Genomic DNA, 25,832 nt, shown 5'->3' on the forward strand with positions numbered 1-25,832 from the left:
CCATCTGTCAGCAGAGAACGTGCCAGAAGGGCTTCTACCTGCTCAGCACCAGCCAGGGCTGGGGAAGGGATTGCCTTGGGGACCAACATGAGGTGAGTGCCCATGAGCAAGAGGTAGTGAGGGGGTGTGAGGAGAGACAGGCAATAGGCTGGCCTGGAGGCAAGTGAGGGGCTTGGGGGACCTGGCGAGTCGGGGACAAGGGTTTACCAGACAAGGATCCAGGCTTCCTGAGGGCTCTTCCTGCCTCAAGAGACCAGACTGGACTTTCCTGGCCGCTCTAGGCAGCCCGTGTCCCTAGAGTCTGGGCCAGGGCTTGGTGGCCTCCCATAGTCCCAGGACATGCCATTATTTACTTTTTGGGCCCAGACACTGTCCCTTCTTCCCTCTCCCTGCCACTTGGACACATGCCCCACAGAGCTTGGGCCTCTACCTGTACGTTGCCCGGTTCCGAGCTGGACCATACACCCTGGTCTGAACTGTCCTATCCAGGGGCTGAGGCTTCTGTAGGCAGGAGCACAGGAAGGAGCCCAGCCCTGCCAGGAGCCTGTCTTACCTGGTCAGCCTCTCTTGCCATGGTAACAGCCCTGCTGAGGCCTGGGAATTACCCAGGCTGGGGGGTTTTAATTGCAGCCCACCATCCTGTTCTGTCCACTCCCAGCTCCCAACACCTCCCCAGCCCTAGGGCCTATTCACTGTACCCTATTTTTACATCAGACACAGGGAATGCGGCCCATCTTAGGCCTTGTCTGCCTTTGGTCAGTCTGTCCATCTCCTCCATGGTTCTGTGGCCGGCTGTCTCGGGGTTTGCCCTGGGTGGGGAGACTGAGGTGGAAGTCTTCTCCAGATGAGCACAGGCTATGGGCCTGCATCTCCACCCTGCCAGCAGGTAAGCTCTCGGAAGCACCTATGGAAACACTGGATCCCGAGAGTACCCCCTGATTTTCCTCAGCCTGGGCCTTTGTGGGTAAGTGTGGCAATGGCCGCAGAGTGGCTTAGGGAAGGTCAACTTCTGTGCTGGACTTCTTCCTCAGAGGACAGCTGGAGCAGACTCCTTCTTCAGAAGGAAGTGGCCATCTGGCCTCCTGTGATCTCTCCGTCCTCCCGGAAACTATGGGGGACTTGGATGAACCTCGCCTTGCCAAGATCTGGGCTGGACCGTGTGAGGCCCGAGGAAGGAAGATGGAGCCTGGAGGATGCGATGGGGCCTGCGTCAATCAGCTGAGAATGGAGACAGACCCCTCCTGCCTCCCATCCAGCAGGCGCAGAAGGGCCGGAGCCCTGGGGTGACAGGGCTGGTCTGGGCAGCGGGTGTGTTGTGGCTTGGTTACCTGCTAGAAGTAAACCGTTTCCTCCCATTTACCGAGATTTGCTGGCATCCTCTGATTTACTTGGAGCGTTTTGCTCTGTAACCGGAGAAGGAGAGGGACTGTCTGTTGGGAGTAGGTCCAAGAAGAGAAGGAGTAAGGAGGGAACAGGGCCCTCCTCCCTGGCCCCTTGGCCTGCCTTTGAGGCCGGGGATTAGAGGTTGTAGCCACCAGCAGGACCAGCTCTTCATAGAGAGGTATTGGGAAACTAGGGTACAAGCAGTTATGCCTCAGGGCCCTGGGGACCTAGGACCCCTCTGTTGGGGAAGGTGCTGCTCCTCTGGCCTCTGGCAGCCCAAGGACTGGGGCTCTGGGGGCATCAGGAGTCACCCCTTGGCCTGGACATTAGATTCCCCACAAAGGCCCAAATCAGGGAGGCCTGACGGGGGTGAGGGCACTCCTTCAAGTAGCCTCATGGCCTTTGGTAAGTTCTAGAGCAGGAGAAGACAAACATGACAGATGGCCAGTGGTGACTGCAGCTGACACCCTGGTCTGGGAGAAGCACAAATTCCCTTTGAGGGATTCACAGAGACCCTTTTAGGTGGGGCAGTAGGGTGACCTTTCAAGGGGCTTCGGCTGAGGACCTGACAGGGCAGAAAAGGACAAGAACAGGGGTCTGGGGGTTTTGGCCAAAATGATGTGGTATTCTGAATCCAGGAGCTGGCAAGGCCTGGTGACTCCTGGGCCTGGTGACCCACAGGGATCTTATGAGGAAGATATGGGATCACATATTCCTGAGGGAACAGTTCAATACCTGGTCCCAGGTAAGGTGTTCAAATATTTGTTTTATTTTAACCACAGAGAAGTTTAGGTCCCTTGATTCATCCAGAAGGGGAATTTATCCAGAACAGGGCAGAATTGGGGGATAAGAGGTATGTATCAGACCTTCTCCTCAAAAAGCTGGAGACCCAGCTGAAGGCTCAACTCACTTCCTGTGTGGCCTCGGGTAAGTCGTTTAACCTCTCTGGGCCTCAGTTTGCTCATCTATGAAATGAGGGAGTCGGTATAGCTCACCTCTGAGGGCTCCTCCAACTCTTATCATTGAATGGGCCTCCTCCGCAGCACCCCTTTCACAGCATCTGTGGGGAAACCGAGGCTCCAGAGGATGGGTCCACTGCGCCTTGCCACCTCTGCCCAGGCTTTTCAGGTTGGAACTTTCTCTACAGGTGCTGCAGGCTCTCAGGCCTGAAGTCTGGGAATAGTCAGGAGCCATTTTCCATGCACTCGCTGCCTTGTCAGCATCCCCGTGAGACAGGGGAAATTGAGGATCGCAGAGGCAGATCTTAAATCAAAACCTGTACCATCAATCTCCTGGAACAGACTGAAGTAACTAGGTGGGTGGCACAGACTGCCACTGCATGGACAGCAAGAGATATTAAAAAGCTGAAATCTTGAGCCCCCAAACCCCTTAACCAATTTCCCCAAACCCCAGGGACCTGCATACTGAAGCTCATTCTAGAGTTCCCCAGGGGGGTCTGGGGGCTTTATTTGAGAAAACCCCTATGCCTGGGGGCTTCGGAAGGCCCTAACCCCTGCCATTGTCCTCCCCAGCCCACTCCACCTGCTGTTCTTCCCTGCGGGCACCCCCACCACCAGAGTCGGGCTGGCAGTGGTGGGGCAGCTAAGTGGTTAGTGGGTAGAGCCAGACTGCTCGCTCAAATGCTGGCTCCATTGCTCACCAGCTCTGCAAACCTTGGCAAGCCGCTTCACCTGAATAGCTCTCAGTTTCTCTCATCTAGAAAATGAGAATGATAATAACTCCCTCATAGGGCTGTTTTGAGGATGAAACAGAATAATACACACAAAGCAAATAGTACAGCGCCTGGCACAGGGTAAGACCTCTAACATCAGCCATTAATGTTAATCTTCCTATATTACTCCACAAATGAGCTCCATCCAGCTAGCTGCTGCTGCTTCTCACAGGCTCTCCTGCTCTTTTGCCTTTTTACACCCTACCCATCCCTCAAGCCTCGGCTGAATTGCCTTTTCCTCCAGGAAGCCCTCCCTGAATGACCCGCCCAGGCTCCATCTTCCCCTGACTTCTAAGGCTACATATTTTGTGCCAGAGTCACATTTGCAGCAGCTGCTTTCTGCTGCTTCATCGGGATCCGAATTCCCTGAGCAAAGGCCGATATTCTCCTTCCTCTCTTCCCCTGTAGCATTTGCCACAGTGCAGTGCACACAGTAGGTGCTCACGAAACACTCACGCTTGTCAACTGGGAGATTCCAGAAAATGAAACAGAATCCCGGTGTTCCTGAGCCCAGCTCTTTCGTCTATTTTTAGAGTTGAAACATTCTTAAAAAAAAAAAAAATCCAAATTTCACTCCGTCTTTACACTACAACCCCACCAATCTTTTCATGTCAGCCAGATGTACATTTCCCTCCTCTCCACCCGAAATACACTAGAATTTGAAAAATGAGGTGTTGGATCTGAGAGGGCAAGATAGAGAAGGCACTCTCTAAACCCTGGCTATTCTTGTCAGGCTGAAGACTAGGGGAGGGATTAGCTCTGGGTGAAAGAAGGTTCTGATGGCTCAGCTCTGGGCTATTAGAGGTTGGTTTTCTACAGAGGGACAAATGGGATTTTGAAACATGAAGCTCTTGCCTCTGGAAGGTCAGCTCTCTTGTTAGGCATCCCAGAGCACGGCCACGCCTCGGGGGCACGCTGGGAAACAGATCCGGTCACCTTGAGTTCAGGATTGAGGACTGGCGCTACCATCCCGGCTGTGGTGGGTGGAAGGCGGGCAGGGCTGAGGCCAGGCTGCTGCGGCTGCAGCAGGAAAACACACTGGTAGATGAGTTTGGATCACACTGGATCACGCTGGCTTGATGGGCATCCACTGCCAGGCTTGTGGCCAGCGGTGGTGGGGGAGTTTCTAATTACGAATTTGCAATTGTGACCAAGATAAATGACCGTTTGGTTTGGTGGGACCCTGGGGACAGGGGCTTTCATACCATGTGGTTCTGTGTGGAGAGAGAGTCTTAGTGATCCAAATCCTGAGTCCCCCAGAGAAGCATAGAGGCCACATCTTCCTCTGGGTGAGTGAGTGAATATTCATTCCTGGCTACCCCGAACACCAACTAGTCAATAACAGTAACAGCACGGTGCAATTATCAAGCCCTTACCACGTGCCAGACACAGTGCTGAGGGCTCTGCATACATTTCACCATCTAGTGTTTTATAGCAGCCCCATGAGGCGAGGACCGGTATCTCCATCTTCTGGAGGAGGAAAGTGAGGCGCAAAGAGGCTGCATCATTCACGCAAATACATGGCAGGTTGTGACCCAAGAGCTCCTGTGCCACACTCTGCAACACTGTTTGCGGTTGGGTGGCGGCCTTCAGTCCTGGGCGAGGAGGCTTCCGCAGGGTGCTGGAAGTTCTCAAGTCATCCGTGGCTCTCTGGCCCCTGTCTGGCTATGACTGGAAATCAGAGATTCAGAGATGGGTGGAGATGGAAGCTGACTGCCTTTCCTGGCCTGAGAAGATGATTGCTTGGTCAGAGCTGAGGAGGGACAGGGGATCAGCCAGTGCAACCACATCCCCTTCTCCAGGTGAGGCTTCGGTGGTGGCCAGCCCCAGCTCAGACGCAGTGGCAGAGCTGCGCGTTCCTGCTGTCCCCTCCAGCCCAGGGGCCACTAATCTCATGTATTCTCTGCCTGTTTACCCTGCTTCTCCTACACTTCACTCTGAGAGGCCAGGGGTCCGTTTGTCTTGTCACCGAGTCCCTGGTGCCCATGCAGGCCTGGCCTGCGGGAGATGCTCAGTCAATATTTGTGCAAAGAATGGGAGGCTGAGGCGCTCAGCCTGCGGGCTGTGGGCTCTGTGGGCAGGTCTCCCTACGTAAGGGCAGCAGTGACTCCAGGTTTCCACCTAGGAGTGCCAAGGGCTGGTGGGAAGGGGCTGGGCAGGGCGGGGGTGGCACTGGCCTGGAAGAGGTTCTGCCAGCAAATCCTCCTTAATGCCCCCCCACCCAACCACCCCCTTGACCCTGCCCAAGAGGTACAAATGGAACAGGGGCAAATGATTCATCTACACAGCTGAGAAGTAAAGGGGGTGGAGGGGGTGGGCTAGGGGTGCGTGTTGAGGTATTGGCACTAAAAGATGGTTGGCTCCTGTTCTGGGTTTTGGAGTGTCCCACCCGCGCACCCGTTGCGCTGGCTAGGGAAGGGGTAGAGGACAGCCGGGCCCGGGGCTAGGCTGGGGCTCCAGCCGAAATTCTGGAGGGGGAGGGGCACTCAGGCAGAAGGCCCTCGGAGAGCGCCCCCGGGGGGCGGGGCGGGGGGTGGGGAGAGGGTACGGAAAGAGGTGCCAATGGGTAGCCTTCGCCCTCGCTCCCCGGTCTCCCAAAACCCGGGGTGTAGGTGTGGCTCCCCCGGGTTTGGGTGGGTTGTCACAGGAACCGGCCTGTGGAGGGGGTGTCGCTAGCGCTGGTGGCTGGGGCAGAGCGGGGAGCGGGAGCCGGCAGGAGGCGCGGGGAGTCTGAGGGCGCGCGGTGGAGGGGTGGGGAAGAGCAGGGGGCGGGCGGCAGCCGAGGGGCGGGCGGCTTTGGGGGGTGGAGCCCGGACCGCAGCGCCTGCCGCTCGCTCGGCGCTGTAGCGGCCGCCGCCGCCGCCGCCGCCGCCGCCGCCGCCGCTGCCGCTGCTCAGGACTCGGGACCCAGGGCGGGCGGGCGCTCGGCGAGGCTCAGGCGCTTGCGGCTGCTGCTCTCCTCCGTCGCCCCGGGCTGCGGCGCTCCGGGTCCCGGCCCACGGCCCGGCGCCCCTGGGGCCCTCGCGTTCCCGTCCCCGGTCCCGCGCCCTGCTCCGGAGAACGGTCTCAGCTGGCCCGGGCTCGCGCCCCCGGGCCATGAAGAGGGGCCCGTGAGGGGCGCGCGGAGGCGGTGGAAGAGGAGGGAGGAGGGAGGCCGAGGAGGAGGGCGTGGGGGGCGGAGGATGCCGCCGCCGCCGCCGCCGCCACCGCCGCCCGCCGGCCCCCCGCGAGCCTGACTCCAGACCCGAGGATGGAGCCGGCGCGGGGCGCTGCAGCGGCTCCCGGTGCGCCCCGGACCAGGTACCGGCCGGGCCCGGCGGGCCCCGGGGCGGGCGGGCGCGGACACTGACCGTAGCAGCCGGGAGGGGCGCGGGCGCGGTGGGAGACGCCCCTCCGCTCGGGGACGGTCGCTGAGGGCGGTGCGGGGCGGGGGGAGGACAGCAGCTTGTCGGGCGCAGGAAAGGGCTTCCCGGGCTGGCGGTGGGTGAGCGCCGCGCTCACCCTAGCCCTCCCCGCCCCCATTTGGGGAGGCAGCAAACTTGAGACGCGCGGCGGCCCCGGGGCGCCCGCTCCCCTTCGCTGCGAAGCGCACTTGGGGGCTGCCCGAGGCTCATCGTCCCACAGCCTGCCCGGCTCCGGGCTGCTGAGAAGCCTGGAAACCCTGAGGTCCCCACGCCTGCACCAACTTTCCAAACCAGGGTTGCACGCGGAGACAGGGGCAGCCTCCTGCTTCCTGCCCCCCGCCCCTGCCCCGCACCGGCACCGACCACTCTGCGCTGAACTGGTCGGGGGGCGGGCGGGGCAGGGGCTGCTGGAAGGTGCAGAACCCCCGCGGAAGCCAGAACCACCCTCCTGCTCTTCCCTGGGTAGGACCCGGAGAGCAGCGCCTCCCGGGCTCTGGGAACCCAGAGCGGCCTTGGCCGGGAAGCTAGGGGTTAAAAGGTAAGACCTAATGGTCGTCCTAGGGTGGCACCTTGGCCTGAATTTTGATACCACAGGATACCTCCGTCCCCATCCTGCGCCTGCCCCTTCCCAGGATTACTTTCCTCACCTCTGGTGCAGCTTTTCTCCGGATGGACTTGAACACTGCTCCTAAGCTGGAGGCTTCTAAGAAAGGCCACTGGGGAGTCCAAGTGCCAGAGGATGGGCTTAGACCTTTGACAGAGAGGTGGGGGCAGGAGATGGGGAGGTGGATGTCCAGTCAAGGACAGACATTGAGCCCAGCATCTTCCCGAGGGCCGATAGGGGCTGGAGGCAGAGGGGACCTGGGATTGGGGGCAGGAGGTAGGCATCCTGGCTGGGAGGCCAGAGGAGCTGTAGGTATAAGAGGCAAGCAGGTGGGGGCCGAGGTACCAGGTACCTGCTTCAAGGGTTCCTCAACCCCTTGAGGTGGGGCTGGCTGTCTCAGGCAGAGAGACCTTACCTGGGCAGGCAGTACCGGGGCTCCAGTCCTCGGCTGCTGGGGACACTTAACAGGCATCACCATGACCCTGTTTCTTTTTCTAAGTGCTCTCACCGTCATGACTCACACATCGGATTCACTGGGGAGGTATCAAGCCTCCAACCTATTCTCTTCCCCTCCCTCCTGGGTTTTCAGGGAGCTACTGGGGAAAGGAGGGGGTGGATTTGCCCTGGGGCCTTAGCCCCCTGAGAGAGGCTAGGAGCCTGGCATTGCAAACTTTCATTTCCCTGCTGCTGTTCTGATCAGGGCAGGTGAGCGGCCTAGGCCAGGCCAGGGTGGGAGGGCAAGTGAGAGGAAGTCTCTTCTAATGATTCCCCCAACCCCGCTGAGGCTTTGAAATCATAGCGCCGCCTCCCTCCTGGCACAAACAATGCCGACCTCCCCACCTCAAAGCAGAAACACATTTCCCCCCTAAAATCCAAATTTCCCTCTTTGCTGAGTATTGCAATGTTTTTGGCCAGAGGTTTGCTCTTCTACATCTGAAGTCAAGCTCCTCTTGCAGACAAGCTTCCCTCTTCCCAGGCCCTGAAGTCCCCCCGCCCCCGCATTAGAAGGGATGTAGAGCCCCCTTACCTCCCTGTTCCCCGCCCACAGGGCCCTACTTCCAGAGGAGGAGTGGTGCCGACGGAGCTCATATAGGGGTATGTGTGTACCGGCTGCACACACACGGGGGAGGTGTACATCTGTGCTCCAGAGTCTGCAGGGGGTCCCAGATGCCATGCTTTCATTGCGGGGGGGGTGCAGGCTTGTGCCCCACCCCCAGTTCCCCTTGCCCACATTCCTGTTTCTCTCCCTTGCCCACTGTGGGTCTCTCTTTACTTTTCCAACGCACTCTGCATTGGTGCGGGGAGAGAGCATTTGATATTCATAATCTGGTTCAGAGAAGGTCCCGAAGCCCTGAGTCACTGTATGGTTTCTATGGAAACAGACTTGTTCAGAGGACTCGGTGTAGCGCGGCCAGCGCTGGTGGGGGAGAAGGGAAACATATAGTAAAATCAGGCTCCACAAGTGTGGCAGGAGTTGGACCAACTCCCTTCAAGGGGGGCAGGGAGAGGCTGGGCAAGGCTCTGGGGTCCTTACAGGAGGGGCTGCCTCTCCCCACCCACTGGGGTTATGCCCCTCCCGCCCCAGGAGCTGCTCGGCTCCCTCTGTGGCTCTTGGCAGGTTGCTGCTTCTCCCATGGGCTTTCTGACTAGGTGCCAAGGCTTATGGCCGCCACCGTACGCCTCAGTCTCCTCCTCTGTGAAATGGGGAAAATAAGAGCACTTTACCTACCTCATGGGGTTGTTGGGAAGGTCAAATGCATTAATATGAGGAAGACACTCAGAACGCAGCCATAGTAAGTGCTCAGTAAGTGTCATTATTATTAATTCAGGTGTTGGAAGGAACGCCCCTGGCAGTGCATTCACCTGGATCCATCCTCTGCATTTGGCAGGTGGTCTTGACATCTGGCAGGGCTGGCCTCCTGCTTTGGAAGAGCCTCCCCAGCAGTGCCGGTGCACCCCCAGCTGGGAACCAGCCATGCATTTCTTCCTCCCACGGAGCACTTATTTAGGTTGCCGAGGGCTTGAGCACCACGCTAGGGAGTCCTGGCTCCCGTTCAGACCCCACCTGTCTAGGAGCTTTGTGGGAACAAATCCTCCAAGTCCAAATGGATGGGCAGCTTCCCGCTTCAGCCCCCTTGAAATTGGGCCAGAGGCAGAGGGGCAGGAGAGGTCCAGGCTTTGAGGACAGAGAGAGGGGACCGGAATGGGGCAACTTGCCCTGATCCTGGAGAGGCCGGTTCACCTGGCTGGAGAAGCATCTCCCGATGATCCACCAAACAGGGGTCAGGAACTCTCCAGAAAGATAACAGACGCTGGCCTCCTCAGCTCCGCAGGTTAGAACCTCTGCTGCTGAAGTGTTCCCAGCGTACCCTACAGGTCTGGACTGGCTCGGGGCTCCAGCCTGAGGCGCCAGCTGGTGCGCTACTGCCCACCTGCCCACACCTCCTTAGCCCAGCAGCGCCTGCCTCGGCAGCGTCTGTGCGTGGCTTGAGGGCACTCTGAGCTCCAGTGATGGCCCAGCCAGTCTCCCTCACCCGCCCTTCTTTCAGTTGCTGCCCTCCCCTCCCTGGCCTGCAGACAGCCCCTCCTCCTTTCCGTGTCACTGTTCCCCTCCTCCCCTCCCATAAGGTGGGCTTCAGCTCCAAGCTCCCTAAAGGCAATCCCTGTATCAGTACCAGCTCTCAGAGCTGCAAAGCATCCTCTTGTCCGTCCTATTTTATCTGCTTGTCCGTCCTATTTTACAGGTGGGAAAACTGAGATAATTGGGGTTTGCCTGTTAAAGCCATCACCAAGCTAGCCGTGGCTGCTCCCAGCTCCACCCCAGCCCTGGGGATGCCCATCCCTCTTCCCTGGCTCTCCAGGTAGCCCCAGATGCTGCCCAGAACCTTCCCCACCCTCCTCCATGCTGACAGTTTCCTGCCAAGGTTCTTCCCTCGGGCCTCTCTGGGCCGCTTTGCCATCCTCATTCGTGTTCACAACACCACCTAATTTAAAGCCTCTGCAAATTTCATTAACAGACTGTTTACTCCCTCTCTCAGGCTCGTTAATGAAGATGTTAGATGAGATCTGACCCAGCGCTGGGTCTTCGCAGCCCTGCCCCCTCTCCCAGACTCTGTCCCTCAACCCCTTACCCCTGGCTTTGCCTCCTCCACCCAGGACCCTTAGGACCTGCCCCCTCTTGCTTTCAGCCCCATGACAAGTGCTTAGGGCCAAGTCTGTTTGAATTAGTTTTGTAAGATTGCTTGAGGCGCTGTATCAAATGCTTTGCCAAAAATCAAGATATATTACCCTGCCTGCATTTCCTTCATCTACTAGTCTTGTAGTTCTATCAAGAAAGCTATCAAGTTTGTCAGGCATGATTTGTTCTTTATAAAGCCCCACGGTGCCGCGTGGGGCACAGAGTTCCTGCGTTTTCTAAATGTTTAGAGATTCCCTCTTTGTGTTTGCTCCTTGATTAGAGTTGCAAGGCTGTGGGCTGGGAATTGTCGGGAATGCTCATCTCTTCTTCCTCTGGGATGGGGAACAGAGCACAGCCCTCCCCTTCTCCCGGTCTCTGCTTGGGGGAGTGAGTAGTTTGGCACCCACTGAGTCCCTGCCATGTTCTGGGGGCCCCAAGCTGTGCACTGGGGGTGGGGGTGTGCAGGGGGCCTGGTGCCCTCCCTCAGGGATTCTGTAAGCAGATGAAGACGACAGACAAGTGTGATGCTGACATTCCGAAGGTATCACTGAGTGAGTACCTGGCACCATGCACTGGGAGCGTTACCATAACGCTAAGAGCATTATGCTTGGGATCTTAGTTAAGCCCCTCACCTCCCCTGGGAGGTGGGCATGATCTCCCCTCCCCAGGGGCCTGCTAAGGTCTTGGGAGGGTAAGGCTGCCCTGGATCCAAGGTCTGTTTGTCACCCTCTGCTGTGTTGCTCCTAACCACTTAAGTGCACCTTACAGGGTGTACAGCGTCAGGAGAGTAACTGGAGTGGCTCTGACCAAGGATTTTAGCGGGTCAGAGAGGGAAGGAAGGGAAGCCTTTAGGGAACACCTTGGACAGGGGAGAACTTCGCTGCATGTGCACCTCACGCACAGCACCCCGTGGCCAGCATCCAGTTCTCAGCTGTGAGAACGAGTTGCGTAACCTCTGTGAGCCTCGGTCCCTCACCTGTGAGGTGGGCCCTCCATGAGCAGCCGCCATTATGTCTTCTGGAGGTCCCTGTTGTCCCTGCAGGGATACTCATGTTACCAGTGAGGGGCTCCCCCTAACGCTTCTCATCCAGGAGACAGAGGACTGACAGATTGAACTGTCTGGCATCCTTGGGACCAGCTGCAGGCTGGTGGTAAGTTCTGGGCTTAGGGACCAGTGGGGACCTCGGGGCCTTGAGCCCAAACCCTTTGCCCCATTCCAGACCACTTCAGGCAAGGTGGTAATGAAGACATCTTTGGTGTCCTCTTGGCCGCATAGGATTTGGGCATTCCTGGCCATGAAGCCACCCACTCTGCCCTCTACTTGCCTAGCCAGACCTGGAGCCCGGGAGTGGGGAGCAGAGTGCGTTTTGGTTGCTGCCTATCACGTGGGACGCAGCACCAGGCTGGTCCGCACCCATTACCTCTTGTAATCTTTGCGATGATCGCCCCTTCGTCATCCAGCTGGGGAGGTAGTACCCCCTGGGAAGTGGTGAGAAGGTACCCAAGCTCACGCATGTGATGTGCTGGGAACCAGGCAGGAAGGGCCCTAGGCAGCCCGCATCCCTCCAGCTGACACCGCAGGGGTCTGATCCTTGGAGACGGTCACTAGGTTGGATGAGCCCACGTCTGGGTTTGGGTGAATGCCGAGGTCAGGGTTGGCAACAGTGTGTGTGGGGACCCTGGTGGCCACCTTGGCCCTGGCACTCCCTGCCCCTCCCCTCTAGTCTCCTGGTGCTGGGTGCCAATCTTGCTCTTGGGTGTGGCCTGAGGGCTTAAGCTTTGTGGTTAGGGCTGGGGCTTGGGGGTCCTCGGAGCTGAGCTTGAATCCTGGCCCTACCACGGACTAGCTACGCGCACTTGGACGAGTTCCCTCACTTGCCCGAGCCTCGTGCTCCTCACCTGTGAAAGATGGCAGTGGTACCTGCGGTAAGAAGCCATTCGATGGGAGCCAGGACCGTGATCATATCTGGGTATCCGCTCCCGCAGCCCCTCCATACAGTGTTATAGCCCCCAGGCTCAGGTGAGCCTCCCCCTGCGCCCAGCCCTCCCTCCCTCATCCCCAGGGACCAGCTGGGCCTTAGGCAGGTGGCCCGAGCCTGGAGACTCCAGGATCCAGGGACAGATGGCCCTGCCCCGCTCCCCCAGCAGCAGCCCCCTGTGCTTTAGCTCCTGTTGGCGGTTTCCCGTCCTTGAAGCTGGGAGGAGGGGCCGAAGCCCCGGTATCCAGGGGGTGGGGCCTGGGTACTCTCCGACTCAGGCTGTGGCTGCTGCGGAGGGGAGGGGGGACAGGAAACCGGGGCCTTTCCGCCCAGTGTCGGTGCAGAAGGGTCCCGCCTACCACAGGCCGTAGGCCGGGCTGTGGTAGGTTCAGCCTGAGACAGGGAACCGGGCCCTTCTGACTCACTGCTCCCCGGTGGGGAGTCGGGCACGCTGGAGCCTTGTGCCAGGAGGTCGGTCCGTCTCCCCGCTGCTGGGGAAAACTTCCCTCAGGTCGGGCCGGACCCGCTGACCCGCTGGGCCCAGGGCAGGGCAGTACGTAGTCTCTAAAGCCCGAACAACAAGGGTCTCCAACCCCACGGATGGTGGGAGCTTCATGGAGGAGGCTGTGGCACTGCTTTGATTCCTTGAACGTTTCCAGGCCACTGTAGCCTGTTTGTAGGTTAGAGTAGTCCCTAAAAATCATGCCCAGGGTTCTTACTTAATGAGTCCTGCTCTGTGCCCAGCCCTGTGCTGAGCTTCGTCAGCTTTCTCTCTCACAGCCCAAATACTCGAAAGATTCTGTGATCGTCTTTCCCATTTCATAGATAAAGGCAACTGAGACCTATTGAGGTTAGGTGCCCTGCACAAGGTCTCATAGCTGTAAGGCATCAGCAGTGGGAGTCAACCCGGGCCTGGCTGGCCCCGCAGCCAGGGTGCCCAACCACCACCCAGCCTGCTGCCTTGCATGCCTGTGGGTAACTTCTCAGGGAGGCTTGAGACAACATGCATGTCCCCAGGGTCCTCACTTGTGGACGCTGGAGACACCAGAGCTCCTAAGAGGCAGCCAGGCAACTCTGCTGATGGTGACAAGTTGGTGGACGGTCACCCTCTGGATGCTTGTCCTTGGAACCACGATTGTAAGAACTTGCCCTCATTGGAGGTGCCCGAAGGATGTTCTGGTTCTGTGGGGTCTGTGGATAAGCCACAGGGCCCGGGCGCTATAGAGGTTGTACACGAAATCCATGTTCGTGTTGGTGCAGATTCTGGGGAGAAGGACCATACATAGACCCCCACAGTGTTTCAGGTTGAGGGGGCACGACTCCAAAGACAAAGAAGCACTGGGGCCTCCAGTAACCCCTTGGCTGACCCAGACCACAGAGGCTGAGTTTGGACCCCACCAGATCGCCTCCCCTGGAAGGTTGCACTGGCTGAACTCTATGTGGGCATACCGCTCGCCTTGAAGGTTGATTCAGGACACAGCCCTGCGAAGCTTCTCCTTGGACTTATTAGGTGTGAGGTCTACCTGCTCAGGGCTCTCTAGGAGACCCTTAAGAAGAAATCTTGTGCTGGATTCAGTATCAGTAATAGCTGGGCATCTCTTGAGCAGGTGCTTTAATCTTCATCTCACGGATGCTATGAAACGTGTAAGTGAAATATTTCCTTTTTCCCACTGGCAGCCAGGTAGCTCTGACCTGTCTGTGTCGCCCAGAAGTGTCTTGGCTGTTGTATACTACGTGGCTCCTAGTTCTTTCAGACTTTCGTACCCCTGTTTTCCCCTTGCCTCATTTTCATCACCCCATTTTCCTTAGGAAGAAAAAACCTTGCCGTTTTATGTGTTTTAGGCTTAACTAAACAAACATTTATGGTGGATCGATGCTGGCCACTGCAGACGCAGGGATTAAGCATTTCCTTTCTGCAGTCTCCATCCCAGAGGCCTGTTTGCCAACTCCCCCCCCCCCGCCCCCGTCCAGTTCCCTCTGCCCCTTGCTCCAGTTCCTGGGACCCCAGAGCCTTGGGGCCCCTCCATACTGGCTCCTGAGTCTGGTGAGAAATACAATGTTCAGGTTTCTTCCTCTGCTTTTCCTGTCTCCCCAGGGCTTCACAAAAGGAGGAAAATAGTGACAGGGAGAAAAAACGGGGAGGGGAGTCATTTCCCCAACTCAGGCCTTAGCTGCTCCCCAAAGCCCCAGGCCCCCTTTTGAGGTCTCGCCCTTTTTCAGCTGCTGCCTTGTCTCAGCAGCCCCAGGTGACTGCTGTCCCCCACCTGAGCAGACCAAGCCCAGTTCTGGCAGAAAGGTGGTGAATTCAACCCTGGTGCCTTGGAAATGTGGGAGGAGAGAGCTGGCCGGCAGTGCCCTGGGGACGGAATCGGGGACACAGTGAGACGCCAGTGCTGAGTTTCAGTGCCCCACCCTGTCCCCTCCAGTTCTTGCGTGGGGTAGCTTCACTCTGTCCCCCAAGGTTAATAAACTCAAACTGAAACAACACACTCAGTATAAACTATGCCTTCCTCCCACCCGTCTCCTAGCTCCTCCCACTGGGCAGCTACAGTTAACTGGTTCAGTGCAAGTTCTTGTGGTTGTTCATGCATACATTCAAATACATAGATATATATTCACACACATCCCCTTTTTAAAAATGAGAAATGGTGGCACACTATTGCCCATGTCTTTTTTGGCCCTAGATTTTTTACTTAATATTTCGGGTGATGTTTCCACATCAGTGCTTACACATCTGTGGAGCCTTCTCGGATAGAATCAGTTGAAAAGAAAACCCTAGGGTCGAGGAGAATGCTAATAATGAAGGGGTTAAGCCTCTAGGGAAGAGAAGGGATGCCCACATGTGAGTTTTAGGACGTTTAAGAACCTTCTAATTGTGTGTATTAAATTGTGGGCACAAATGGGGCTTCCTGGGAAGAGGGATTGTGTCTCTCCAAGGGGGGTCCGTGGCCCAGTAAAGACAAAGATCCATAGCACTGTGTTGCATGGGATTTAATAGAGCAGGTGGCAGGGGCTAACTCTGCAGAGGGCAGAGCCCCTTGGTCCTTAGGCCTCACTGGGGCAGCCACGGATCAGACTGAGGCAGGGGCAGAGCTGCCAGCCCTGGTATATTCTTGGAAGGTGACTGGAGCCTTCCCACTTCCGAAGGAGGGTCCCCCAGCCTGCAGCGAGGGTGGCCCTGACTCTGAGGATGGAGTATGGGGTCTTCCTGGTATCAGAAAACTCCAGTGGCCAGATCTGGGAAGCCCTTAGAGTCATTGGATCTATGGAAAAACTGAGGCGCAAAGAGGCCAGGCGGGTGAGTCCAAGGTCACCCAGCCGGGGAAATGCCGAGCCTGTGGGCTGCCCCTGCCTGTGACATTCAGTTTAGGGTTCCTTCCCCTGCCAGAGCGGAATGAGACTAGGAAGCAGAGGCCCTCCAGATGATGTGAGGCTGCCTGTTGCTGCTTGCCTCTTGCTGTGTGGGTGAGGGAGAGGGGGTGGCGTGTCATCCTCACACCTCATGCCACCTGCAACATCACCTCCCGCTGCCTGCATCCTCACGTTAGGCTGCAGCCAACCAGCCAGGACTTCTGAACCCAGCAAAGACGCAGCGCTAAGAGGCTGCACTACAGGACGTGGCCACTAGAGGGAGGTAGGAAAGCCACTGCGGTGGCTCCGCAGGAGAAAGCTCCCAGGCTGGGAGAGGAGCCGAGGGAAGAAGGGGTTTTGGGCAGAGACCTGCCTGGCAGAGGTCTGGGCACAGCGGTTAGGGAGAGTGATAATGTGTTCTGAGGGGCTTCCCTGAGACAAAAAGCAAACAAGACATTTAATGATGATAATAGTAACATTTGTTGAGTGCCTACTCCATGCCAGGCACTGTATTAACCAATTAGTCCTTACAACAGCCTTGTTAAGATTGTCCCTACTTCTCAGGTGAGAACACGAAGGTCCAGGGAGATTGAGAAATCTGGCCATCAACGGGGCTAGTGCCAGAGCCACTGTCCCAAGCACAAGGCTGTGCCCTATTATATGCCTGTTCATATAACCACCGCTATGTTTGTACCTCCTTTACGGGTGGGGAGACGGAGGCTCAGAGACAACTGGTGAGTCACCCGGGTCCATGCACCTGCTAAGTGACAGATCCAGGTGGTTTCATGGCTTGAGCTCTTAGTTCTGAATTACAGTTCTCCCAGGAAGAGGTGTTTTCCACTCCCATCCCGTGCCCTGCTTTATCTGAGCTTTCTTTTGGGAGTGGGTGACTTCCAACAGAAGTTACAGGTTCTTGGCCCCTGTGTCTAAGGCTCGCCTGGATTTTGACTAACCAGAGGTGGAGGGAGGCCATGCCAGAGGCTGCTAGAAGCCCAGAGAGGGGCTCTGGGGCTCACAGTCTGGCTTAGAGGATGAGGATCTTGAGGAGTCCTTTGCAGTGGCCAAAGCTCCCCTGGGAACAAAGGGCCTGGCCTCGGGGCCTCTGGTTTCCAGGGCAGATGCCTCCAGCATACCAAGGATGCTTGGCCGGCCGTGGCCCCGGCTCTGCCAGGCTGGCAGGAGAGCAGGGGCAGTTCTAGGAGGGCCAGATTTCCTCCATCTTCCCGTTCCCATGCCCTCGCTTTGCCCTCCTGGGGCGGGGGGAGGGGGATGGCTTGTGTCTGGGCCTTCAAACACATTCCCCTCCTGTGTGTCCAGGCTGCACCTAGTGAATCCGAGTCCTACTTTTTTAGGGATTTATAACTTTGCAATGATGCTTTAGTTACTTCTGATTTATTGACAAAGACAGCAGGTTCCAGGCCTGGCCTTATGTTTCTTTGGGTGGCGGTAGGGAGGGGAAGTGGGGGGAAGAAACTTAAATGGTCTCCTCCCTGAAAGGTGCTCCTCTTTAAAGATAACCTTGGGTGAATTGTTTTTGGAACTGGAATCCTAGAGTTAAGTGGAGTCCCTTTAAGCCTTCTGTTTCCTGTCTTGGTGGGGACCAAAGGGTGTTGGATGTAGTTGAAGAGGGAGTGGGTCAGGGAGGAGGGTTCGAGCATGGACTCTAGAGCATACCGCCCGAGCTGGTATCCTGGCTCTACCTCTTACTAAGGGTGTGAGCTTGGGGAAGTTATCTAACCTTGCAGAACCTCAGTCTGCTTATCTGTAGAATGGGACTGTGACCTCACAAGGTTAGTGAGGGCTAGACGAACTGATGCCTGGGAAGGGAGCATATGCCTGGGAGAAACATCTCGAATGCCCAGTAAGTGCTTGCTTTCCTTTGTGTGATTTTATCCGTAGTGCCCAGAACAGTGCCTGGCTCATACTAGGTAACTAACATGCTTGTGAATAAATACAAAGGAAATACAGTGGAACGAAACAGCATTGCAACTAAAGAATGGACCCCTAAATAACTTAAAAGTATTACTTTGCATGAATATTGGTGGCTTTCCCTCCCTGTTCTCTAAAGGTGTTCACATTTGTCTTGGGGCACTTGGAAAGGGTGGGCCTGCACTTTGCAGGGGAGTCACATTTAATGCAGAGAAGCTGTTCTCTCTGGGTACCGATGGAGACGGCACCTTCTGCTGTGGTGGGGTGAGGCATGGTGGGATGGGATGTGGTCAGGGCTGTGGTGTTTCTCTGGTTACACTGGGAGTTTCCCTAGAATTTAGACTGTGCTTTCCCCTATTTACTGCCACCTGGTGACATGGTACTGCTTCCTCTAGGTACCAAGTGGAGTTTCATACTTAAAACAGGACTCCTAGGCCCCAGAGCCTCAGCCGGCCCCCTGCCATCTCACTCCAGCTTCTGTGCCCCTCCTCAAGCTTCAGCATGTTTCTTCCCCACTGTGCTGGTGTGAAGGGGCCACAGCACTGGCCTAAGAGTCTGTCCCAGAGGGATTCGAGTCTCTGCTACTTCTTCCTTGCTTATCATGCCCGTTTGCTTAGTCTTTGAATCTTAATTTCATCATCTGAACGATGGCGGTGGCCTTCCAGAGGGGGCTGTAAGGAACAACATGATATGGCGAGTTGGGTGAGTGAGCCGAGCCAGGCAGCACTGCAGGTTTGGGAAATGAGGACCTACTCGCCCTGCCCTCAAGGGAGTCGTTCCATACAGGGGATGTGGGAAGCAGATTCACAAGGCACAGGAGTTCACCCCATCAGCCACGAGCCAGTAGATCGACCAGACCAGACAGCAAAGGGAAGAAACGTGCTCTTAAGTCTCAGAAACCGTCTGAAGTCCCCTTCTAATGTCCGGTCCCTCTCACGCTGATTCACAAATGCGGGGCGGGGGGGCATTAATTGAATGCATGTTCGAAGACCAAGTACAGGTAACCTGGAGGAACAGTAAATCAAATCTCCTTAGAAGGAAGGAGAGTGGGCTCTGGGGAACCTGCTAGATGGGGGTAAGCCAAGCATGTGAGTTCAGGTAGGTTTCTCCACCTCTCTGTGCCTCAGCTTTCTCTTCTGTGAAATGGAGCCAATACTTTCCATGTCAAGTTCTTGCGGGGAATTGATGAGCTAGGGCGGGGAAACCGCTTAGCACTTAGGAAATACTCAGTAGACACTAACAAAAATAACGTTGCCATCTTGGTGTTTTAACTTAGGATCTGTGAAGAGCATCCAGATCCCGGATGCTCCCTGGTCCACTTTTGCTTTGAGTTTCAGGTAGCCGTTCTCCTCTCTCCGGGTGGCTAGAAGAGGAACCTCACTTCCTGGCTGTCCCCTCCTCTTGGGCCTCAGCGTGTGGGTGGTCTCGGCTGAGCCACCGCTTCCGCCTGGAGATCTGGGGTGAGCACCCCTGTCCTTGCTGACTTCCGCTAACCCCCCTCTTGGGGAATCACTGAACAAGTTGAATTGCAAAGGGTCAGGATGCTCTGCTGATTTTAACTGCAGAACCAGTCTGGACTGTGCCCCGGCCCCATTTGCTGGGACAACTTTGACTCTGACTGTTTCGTTCTTGGGCACTAGCCGCTGTATCTGGTTGGGTCAGTCTGGTCACCAGAGCTGAACGGAGCTCGCCAGGCCTGGGGGTGTTTGCGGCCGGTGGATTTCTTCGCAGCTCCCTCTGGTGGTAGCTGGGAGGGGTGCCTCCACGGGGGGCTTGCCCAAGTGGGGCACCAATGCTCAGCCAGCTGGGCGGGCAGGCTCGTCAGCTCCCTGCCCACTGGGGCGTGGTGTGAGCACAGGGACTGAGACTTGCTAGGAGGATATGGGTAGGGGGTGGAAGAGGTGGGTGAAGGAGGTGGGATGCAGCCCAGGCCTCAGAGGGCTGGATCCAGGGGATGAGAGATGGCAATGGGTTATTTGGAGCTCTGAGTCAGTGATAAATCTGGGAGAGCAGGCAGGGCCTTTGCTGTGCAGCCCTGGAGAGCTGTCTGTGGGGCGCAGGACACAGGAGAGAAGGGGTGGGGAGGGAGGAGCCTGGAGCCCCCCTTCAGCACCCCTGCCTTCCCTCTCTCCTTGCAGTCTTGTGGCCACAGGGCTGCACAGGCAGTGACTGCCGGCTGGGCCTGGAGACCTGGCGGCTGCGGACTGCCCAGCCCAGAACAGCCCCTCTTTGGTGAGTCGTGGAGTCCTCTCTGCCCCGCCTTCCCCAGGGCTGGTCACCGAGCTAGCCCATCTGGGGGGGGGGGGGGGGCGGCTTTCCGACGCCCAGCTTAGCTCCTCTTCCCTGCTCTCCCTGCCCTCCCCATCCCCCATGCTTTCTCAGTTCCTCGAGATGCCCCTTCTGTACCACCCCTTCCTCTTCTCACTGCCCTGCCTGTGTTCTCTGGGGCCACTGTTGGATCACAGTGGGGTCCCTGCGCTTACCCTGTGGGCAGAAGGGGGTGAGGGCCTAAAGGTGGAGGCCCTTGAGGACTGGCTGGGGGAGGGGGGCTGGAGGAACCAGTTCACTCTGCTGACAGTAGGGTCATCTACCCCATGGCCTGGACCCCTCCCTCAGTGGCCAGGAGGAAATCCTGGAGGGCGCTGGGGCCCAGGAAGGGATGCTTCTCAGCAGCCCCTGGACCCTGTCTCTGCTCTGGGCCTGCTGACTCTTAGGGACTCTGTGAGCCCCGGAAGTCCTCTTCTGGAATAAGCTAGTCACCTGCATCTGTAACTTTGGGGGGGCAGGGGGGAGGGCATGACACAGTTGTCCACCTTTCCCGGCCCAGTAGGCATGGGATGCTCGCAGCCCCCCAACTCACGGTGTGCAGGGGTTCTTTCTGCATGAGGACTTGGGTCAGGGGGAGGCATCTGACGTGGACTCTTCTTCCTCTTGGGGGTGGGCAGGGGATGGAGGAAAGATGACCACCTGGGGAACTGGGTGCCAGCTCGTGGGGTGAAGGAGATGCAGGTGGGCCTAGGAGATGCCGGCAGGGGTGGCAGGCAGTGAGAGGGGAATGGCTTGAGCTGGGAACTGGTCATTCCCAAGTGGGGGAGTTGGGAGTGTTGGGGTCCTGCCCAGTCAGGCCCCACTGAGGAACCCAGCTCATGATAGGAGACCCCACAGCCTTCGGAAGGGTAAACCCCAGGGTATGGGAACCAGTCCCTAAAGGCTCCCAGGAGTCCCCAGAGAATGGTAAAGTCTAGTGCAGGAGCCGCGTAGGCCTCAGATGCATGTGTGAGCACTGACGCAGGGAGCTGGAGCCCTTCCCCAGGCGGGCTGGGCGCCAGCTTCCCCAAGGGAGCAAGCCAGTGCCGCTGGCCTTGGGAGGCACCCAAGCCTGGCTGCTCCCTGATGGCTGCCCGTCTTTGCCCACAGACCTCACATGGTGGAGAAGCAGCCCCATGAAGGTGCCCAGCCATGCAATGTTCCTGGAAGGCCGTCCTCCTCCTTGCCCTGGCCTCCATCGCCATCCAGTACACGGCCATTCGCACCTTCACCGCCAAGTCCTTCCACACCTGCCCGGGTCTGGCGGAGGCGGGGATGGCCGAGCGGCTGTGCGAAGAGAGCCCCACCTTCGCCTATAACCTCTCCCGAAAGACCCACATCCTCATCCTGGCCACCACGCGCAGCGGCTCCTCCTTCGTGGGCCAGCTCTTCAACCAGCACCTGGACGTCTTCTACCTGTTTGAGCCCCTCTACCACGTCCAGAACACGCTCATCCCCCGCTTCACCCAGGGCAAGAGCCCCGCGGATCGGCGGGTCATGCTGGGAGCCAGCCGTGACCTCCTGAGGAGCCTCTACGACTGTGACCTCTACTTCCTGGAGAACTACATCAAGCCGCCGCCCGTCAACCACACCACCGACAGGATCTTCCGCCGCGGGGCCAGCAGGGTACTGTGCTCTCGCCCCGTGTGCGACCCTCCGGGCTCCGCGGACCTGGTGCTGGAGGAGGGGGACTGCGTGCGCAAGTGCGGCCTGCTAAACTTGACGGTGGCCGCCGAGGCCTGTCGGGAGCGCAGCCACGTGGCCATTAAGACGGTGCGGGTGCCCGAGGTTAACGACTTGCGGGCCCTGGTTGAAGACCCCCGGTTAAACCTCAAGGTCATCCAGCTGGTCCGAGACCCACGTGGCATTCTGGCTTCCCGCAGCGAGACCTTCCGCGACACGTACCGGCTCTGGCGGCTCTGGTACGGCACCGGGAGGAAGCCCTACAACCTGGACGTGACGCAGCTGACCACGGTGTGCGAGGACTTCTCCAACTCCGTGTCCACCGGCCTCATGCGGCCCCCGTGGCTCAAGGGCAAGTACATGCTGGTGCGCTACGAGGACCTGGCCAGGAACCCCATGAAGAAGACCGAGGAGATCTACGGCTTCCTGGGCATCCCCTTGGACAGCCACGTGGCGCGCTGGATCCAGAACAACACGCGGGGAGACCCCACCCTGGGCAAGCACAAATACGGCACCGTGCGAAACTCGGCGGCCACGGCCGAGAAGTGGCGCTTCCGCCTCTCCTACGACATTGTGGCCTTTGCCCAGAACGCGTGCCAGCGGGTGCTGGCGCAGCTGGGCTACAAGATGGCCAAGTCGGAGGAGGAGCTCAAGAACCCCTCCATCAGCTTGGTGGAGGGGCGGGACTTCCGCCCTTTCTCGTGACCAGGGCTCTGTGGGTGGGGGAGAGGGGGACACGGTGTCGGCTTTGATAAAATGGACCGTTTTGAACTGTTGCCTTACTTACCCCTCCCTCTCCCACCCCGTCTTTGTGTCCTCCCTACCCCCTGTCCAGACCCCGCTTCCTCTGCCTCTCTTTGTCTCTGAAATTTGCACTAAGTCTTGGACAGGAATCTCTGGGGCAGAGGGGGCCTGAAGTGGGGTCCAGCCCCAGCCCCACCCCGTTCAGACACAAGGATGTGTGTCTCTGGTAGATGGTGACAATGTTTACAAGCACCGCACTTACACATTCACACATGCGCGCGCACACACGGGCACCTGAGAGGAGAGACACCCCAAACCACACAACTTCTGAAGCTTCTCCAACGGACGAGTGGCGAGGGTATGGTAGTTTTTGCAGTCTTACTTCTACGAGGTAAGAAGTTAAAAACAAAAAGGCCACCTCTCTCTAATTTATGAATGGCGTTTATCCCTCCCCATCCTCCTTCTGCCCCCCAATGCCCACTGCCCCTCCCTCCCTTGGAGCAGAGAAACTGCCCCCTCCTGCCTGCCCTTGCCTGTCAGGTGAGCAGGTTTTTACTGTGAGGTGAATGTGGACCTTGTTTATTTTTTCCAGTCTGTGGCAATGCTGTTCGTCTGTCTGAGTCTTGTGGCTGCCCCTGGACCAGTGATGGCTGATAAATGTTATGGTTTTCTGATTGATCTTGGGGTCCATCTGTGATATTTCTTTGTGCCAAAAAGAAGAAAAAAAAAGTGGTTCGGTTTGCTAAATGAACATTGAAATGCTTTATATGTGTTTTCTGTAAATAAAAGAGTGCAATAATGTCTGAATATGATTATGGGACATTCTGAACGGGCAAAGGCAGAAATCGGTGGAGTCTAGGTGTTTCTGGCTTTGCGGAGGAGAGAGAAGGAGATGGAGGTGGGGATTCAATGACCAGTTGCTGGCTTTCAGAATTCACATCACCCTCATCACCCTCAACACTGAGTTCACGGTTTCATTTCCCTCCGGTCAGTTGAGACCAGGCACCTTATAGCCAGGGGTGATGTTCAAAATATTTAACAAGTGGTATGGCTTGCCGAATCACTGTCTGGAGATCCTGATGAGGTCCTGGTGACCCTTTCCTGTGCCAGATGTTACCTCTATTAGTTGCTGGGTCTGTGGAAAGGATAGCCAGGTGGGGGAGGGATATTCAAGGGATGTGTTGGCTCAGGCCGGTGGCTGCTTATCAGTGGTCTGAAAGTATTCCAGGATTTTAACAAGTAGTGCAGGTGTACTGGTGTCTACACTGGTGGAACATCAGCTGTGCTTACTTCCTTTCCCATCCTTGGCAATTTAACAGCTTCCCCAGCTCTTTTCCCAAGAAAACAGCTGGTCCCTAGGGTGGAGTTCACAGCTTTGTTGTCCTGGGACAGAGGGAGTCTGTCTGGGATTAGGTAGCCCCAGTGGTCTTGGGCTTCTCAAGCTTGGAAGAGCCGTTTTACCAGGTCACCCAGGGCAGTTCGGCCTTCAAAGGATTTATTTATGATAACCAAGCCTGCACGACAGAGAATCAGAAACCAGAGTGCTGGCCTGCTTTTAGGGTAAAGACCCAACTCTCAGTGCTCTTGGAGGCCCCACATGTCCTGACTCCTGCCCAACTCTAGTTTCACCCTCACCATGCTCCCCTTCACATTCACTCTCTGGTCTTCCTGCTTTCTTTTAATTCCTTGAACCCACCGAGGTTAGAGTCCCCAGTTTGTCCCCCTCTCCCCATAACCACACCCTTGGCTAGTGCCCTCCCTCCCACACTGATTTGGGCTCAGCCATGTGCCTTGCTTTAGCCAATGGGACAATAGTCAGAGTGATGGGTATAGCAGCATGAAAAGTACCTGAGCTTTGGAGCTTGTCCCTTTTTGCTGCCTTTTGGAAGCCTTTAACTGCCTTATGGAGGAAACCCAGGGTAGCTTGCTGGAGAATGTCAGACCATGAGGTGAAGAACAAAAGAGCCCCAGCCAATGGCCAGCCAGCTCCTCACTGACTTGGCAACTAACACAGATGCATGAGTAAGCCACAGCCAAGGTCAGTGCCACAGTCTGGCCTAGACTGTTGGAACTGCTTTGCTGAACCCAGCCAAATTTCTGACCTACAAAACTGTGGGTTAAAAAAAGTGGTTGTTGTTTGAAGCAACTAAATTTTGGAGTGGCTTGTTACGCAGCAGAAGCTAGCCGATGCACATGGCACTCTGGCTCATTTCAGGGTCTTTGCCTAGATCATTCCTCATGCCTGGGTTACTCCTATTCCCCTCTTAATCTAATTAATGTCTGCTCATCCTTTGGGTCTTATTTTCATTATCAACACTTCCTTGGTTTTATCAGATTAGTTCAGTTATCCTGATCATAGGCCCCTATATATCCTGATTATAGGCCCTTATGGCACCATGTACATCTCTTGGATAGTGTTTACCACAGTCGTAATCACACTTTTGATTGCAGGACCTGGCACACAATAGTATCCAAAAAACATTGGTTGCATGAATAAAAGGAGGGATAAAACAGGTGCTTCCCACCTGAAGCACCTGTTTTATCCCTCCTTGTCCTGGGCCTTCACTAGGGGGTGGTCTCTTAGGGGTCTGAATGAGACCTGAGGCAGGTAATGCCCTCCCAGCCTGTTTCTCACAAGTGACGGGGCGTTGAGCTGGGTTTTGTTCCAAGAATCCACATCACTCCCCCCTGTAGTCTATAATTCTTTCTAACTCCACACACCAACATTGGCTTTCCTATTTCTTCGCATCGGTGCCATCACCCACTTTGCCACTTGTTACAATTTCCAAGGTTAATGCTCAGAAGGAGAATAGCAGTGAGCAAACACATGTACAGAATTTTACAGTTTACAAAGCACTCTTCCCCCTCCTATTAGTCACACCTCTCCAGAGGCTGTTTCCTGCTGACACAGAGGCACCTTTTTCTAGCCAGGAAATGGTGGTCAGAGCACCACGTAGGCAGGGCTGGCCCCGCCCCCGCCTCTTCTGTGTGTAGCGCCTTGATGCCTTAGATCCTAAGGAGTAACTTCCTGGTCTTGTCCCCACATTCAGGGGTCCTCTCACCCCATGGCTCTAAGGGCCATGTCCTGTCAATTCTTTTCATCACGGCCTTCCTCTGTTTGTGTGTTCCCACCTGCTCACCCTAGTTTCTTTCCTTGCCACAGCAGACACTCTGGCCTCCTGACCCCACTTCCCCGGGACCCTGCGGAGCTCGCTGGGTGCCACTTCCCATCACTCCAAAAGGTATTGTCCAGAACAAACCTGCCATTCCCCACTCATCCCCTCCCTGGGGAAGAATTTCTCCCGGCTGGAATGCCTTTCCTCACTGGAAAGGAAAAGATGTAATGAAGCCCCTTCACAGACGCACAGAGAAAACACATAGGCTTCTGTTTCCTGAGGGCTGAAAAGCAGGTTGGAATCAAGTCCTCACGGGCAAATAGCCAAGGTTTGGATGCACCAGCGGGTGTAGCTGCAGCCATGGGCTGAGTGGTTATTGGGGTGGGTGCACACACACACACGCAGCTGGGAGACTAATGCCC

At 56.7% G+C, this 25,832-nt stretch overlaps 1 protein-coding gene across 2 annotated transcripts; it reads left to right on the top strand.

The window, feature by feature from the left end:
* The first annotated feature begins 5,997 nt into the window (after positions 1-5,997).
* CHST1 (carbohydrate sulfotransferase 1) lies at positions 5,998-23,101 on the top strand. Of its 2 annotated transcripts, XM_022592177.3 has the most exons (4): positions 5,998-6,415; positions 18,898-19,020; positions 19,699-19,792; positions 20,978-23,101. In XM_022592177.3, the coding sequence occupies exon 4, from the start codon at positions 21,020-21,022 to the stop codon at positions 22,253-22,255; it is 1,236 nt and encodes a 411-aa protein (XP_022447885.1). In that variant the 5' UTR covers positions 5,998-6,415; positions 18,898-19,020; positions 19,699-19,792; positions 20,978-21,019; the 3' UTR covers positions 22,256-23,101. The 2 variants fall into 2 exon arrangements, with proteins under 2 accessions (XP_022447885.1, XP_089771023.1); XM_089914897.1 differs by lacking the exon at positions 5,998-6,415 and having other exon boundaries at positions 18,219-19,020.
* Positions 23,102-25,832: the final 2,731 nt, after the last annotated feature.

The sequence above is a fragment of the Delphinapterus leucas genome, chromosome 7 (assembly GCF_059928025.1).
Source record: "Delphinapterus leucas isolate spDelLeu-1000000601 "Yukka" chromosome 7, BTC_Dleu_Yukka2, whole genome shotgun sequence".
Classification (NCBI taxonomy): Eukaryota; Metazoa; Chordata; class Mammalia; order Artiodactyla; family Monodontidae; genus Delphinapterus; species Delphinapterus leucas.

Excerpts from the sequence above, each read along its gene's own strand:
- CHST1 (XM_022592177.3), top strand. The coding sequence starts at position 21,020 with ATGCAATGTTCCTGGAAGGCCGTCCTCCTCCTTGCCCTGGCCTCCATC.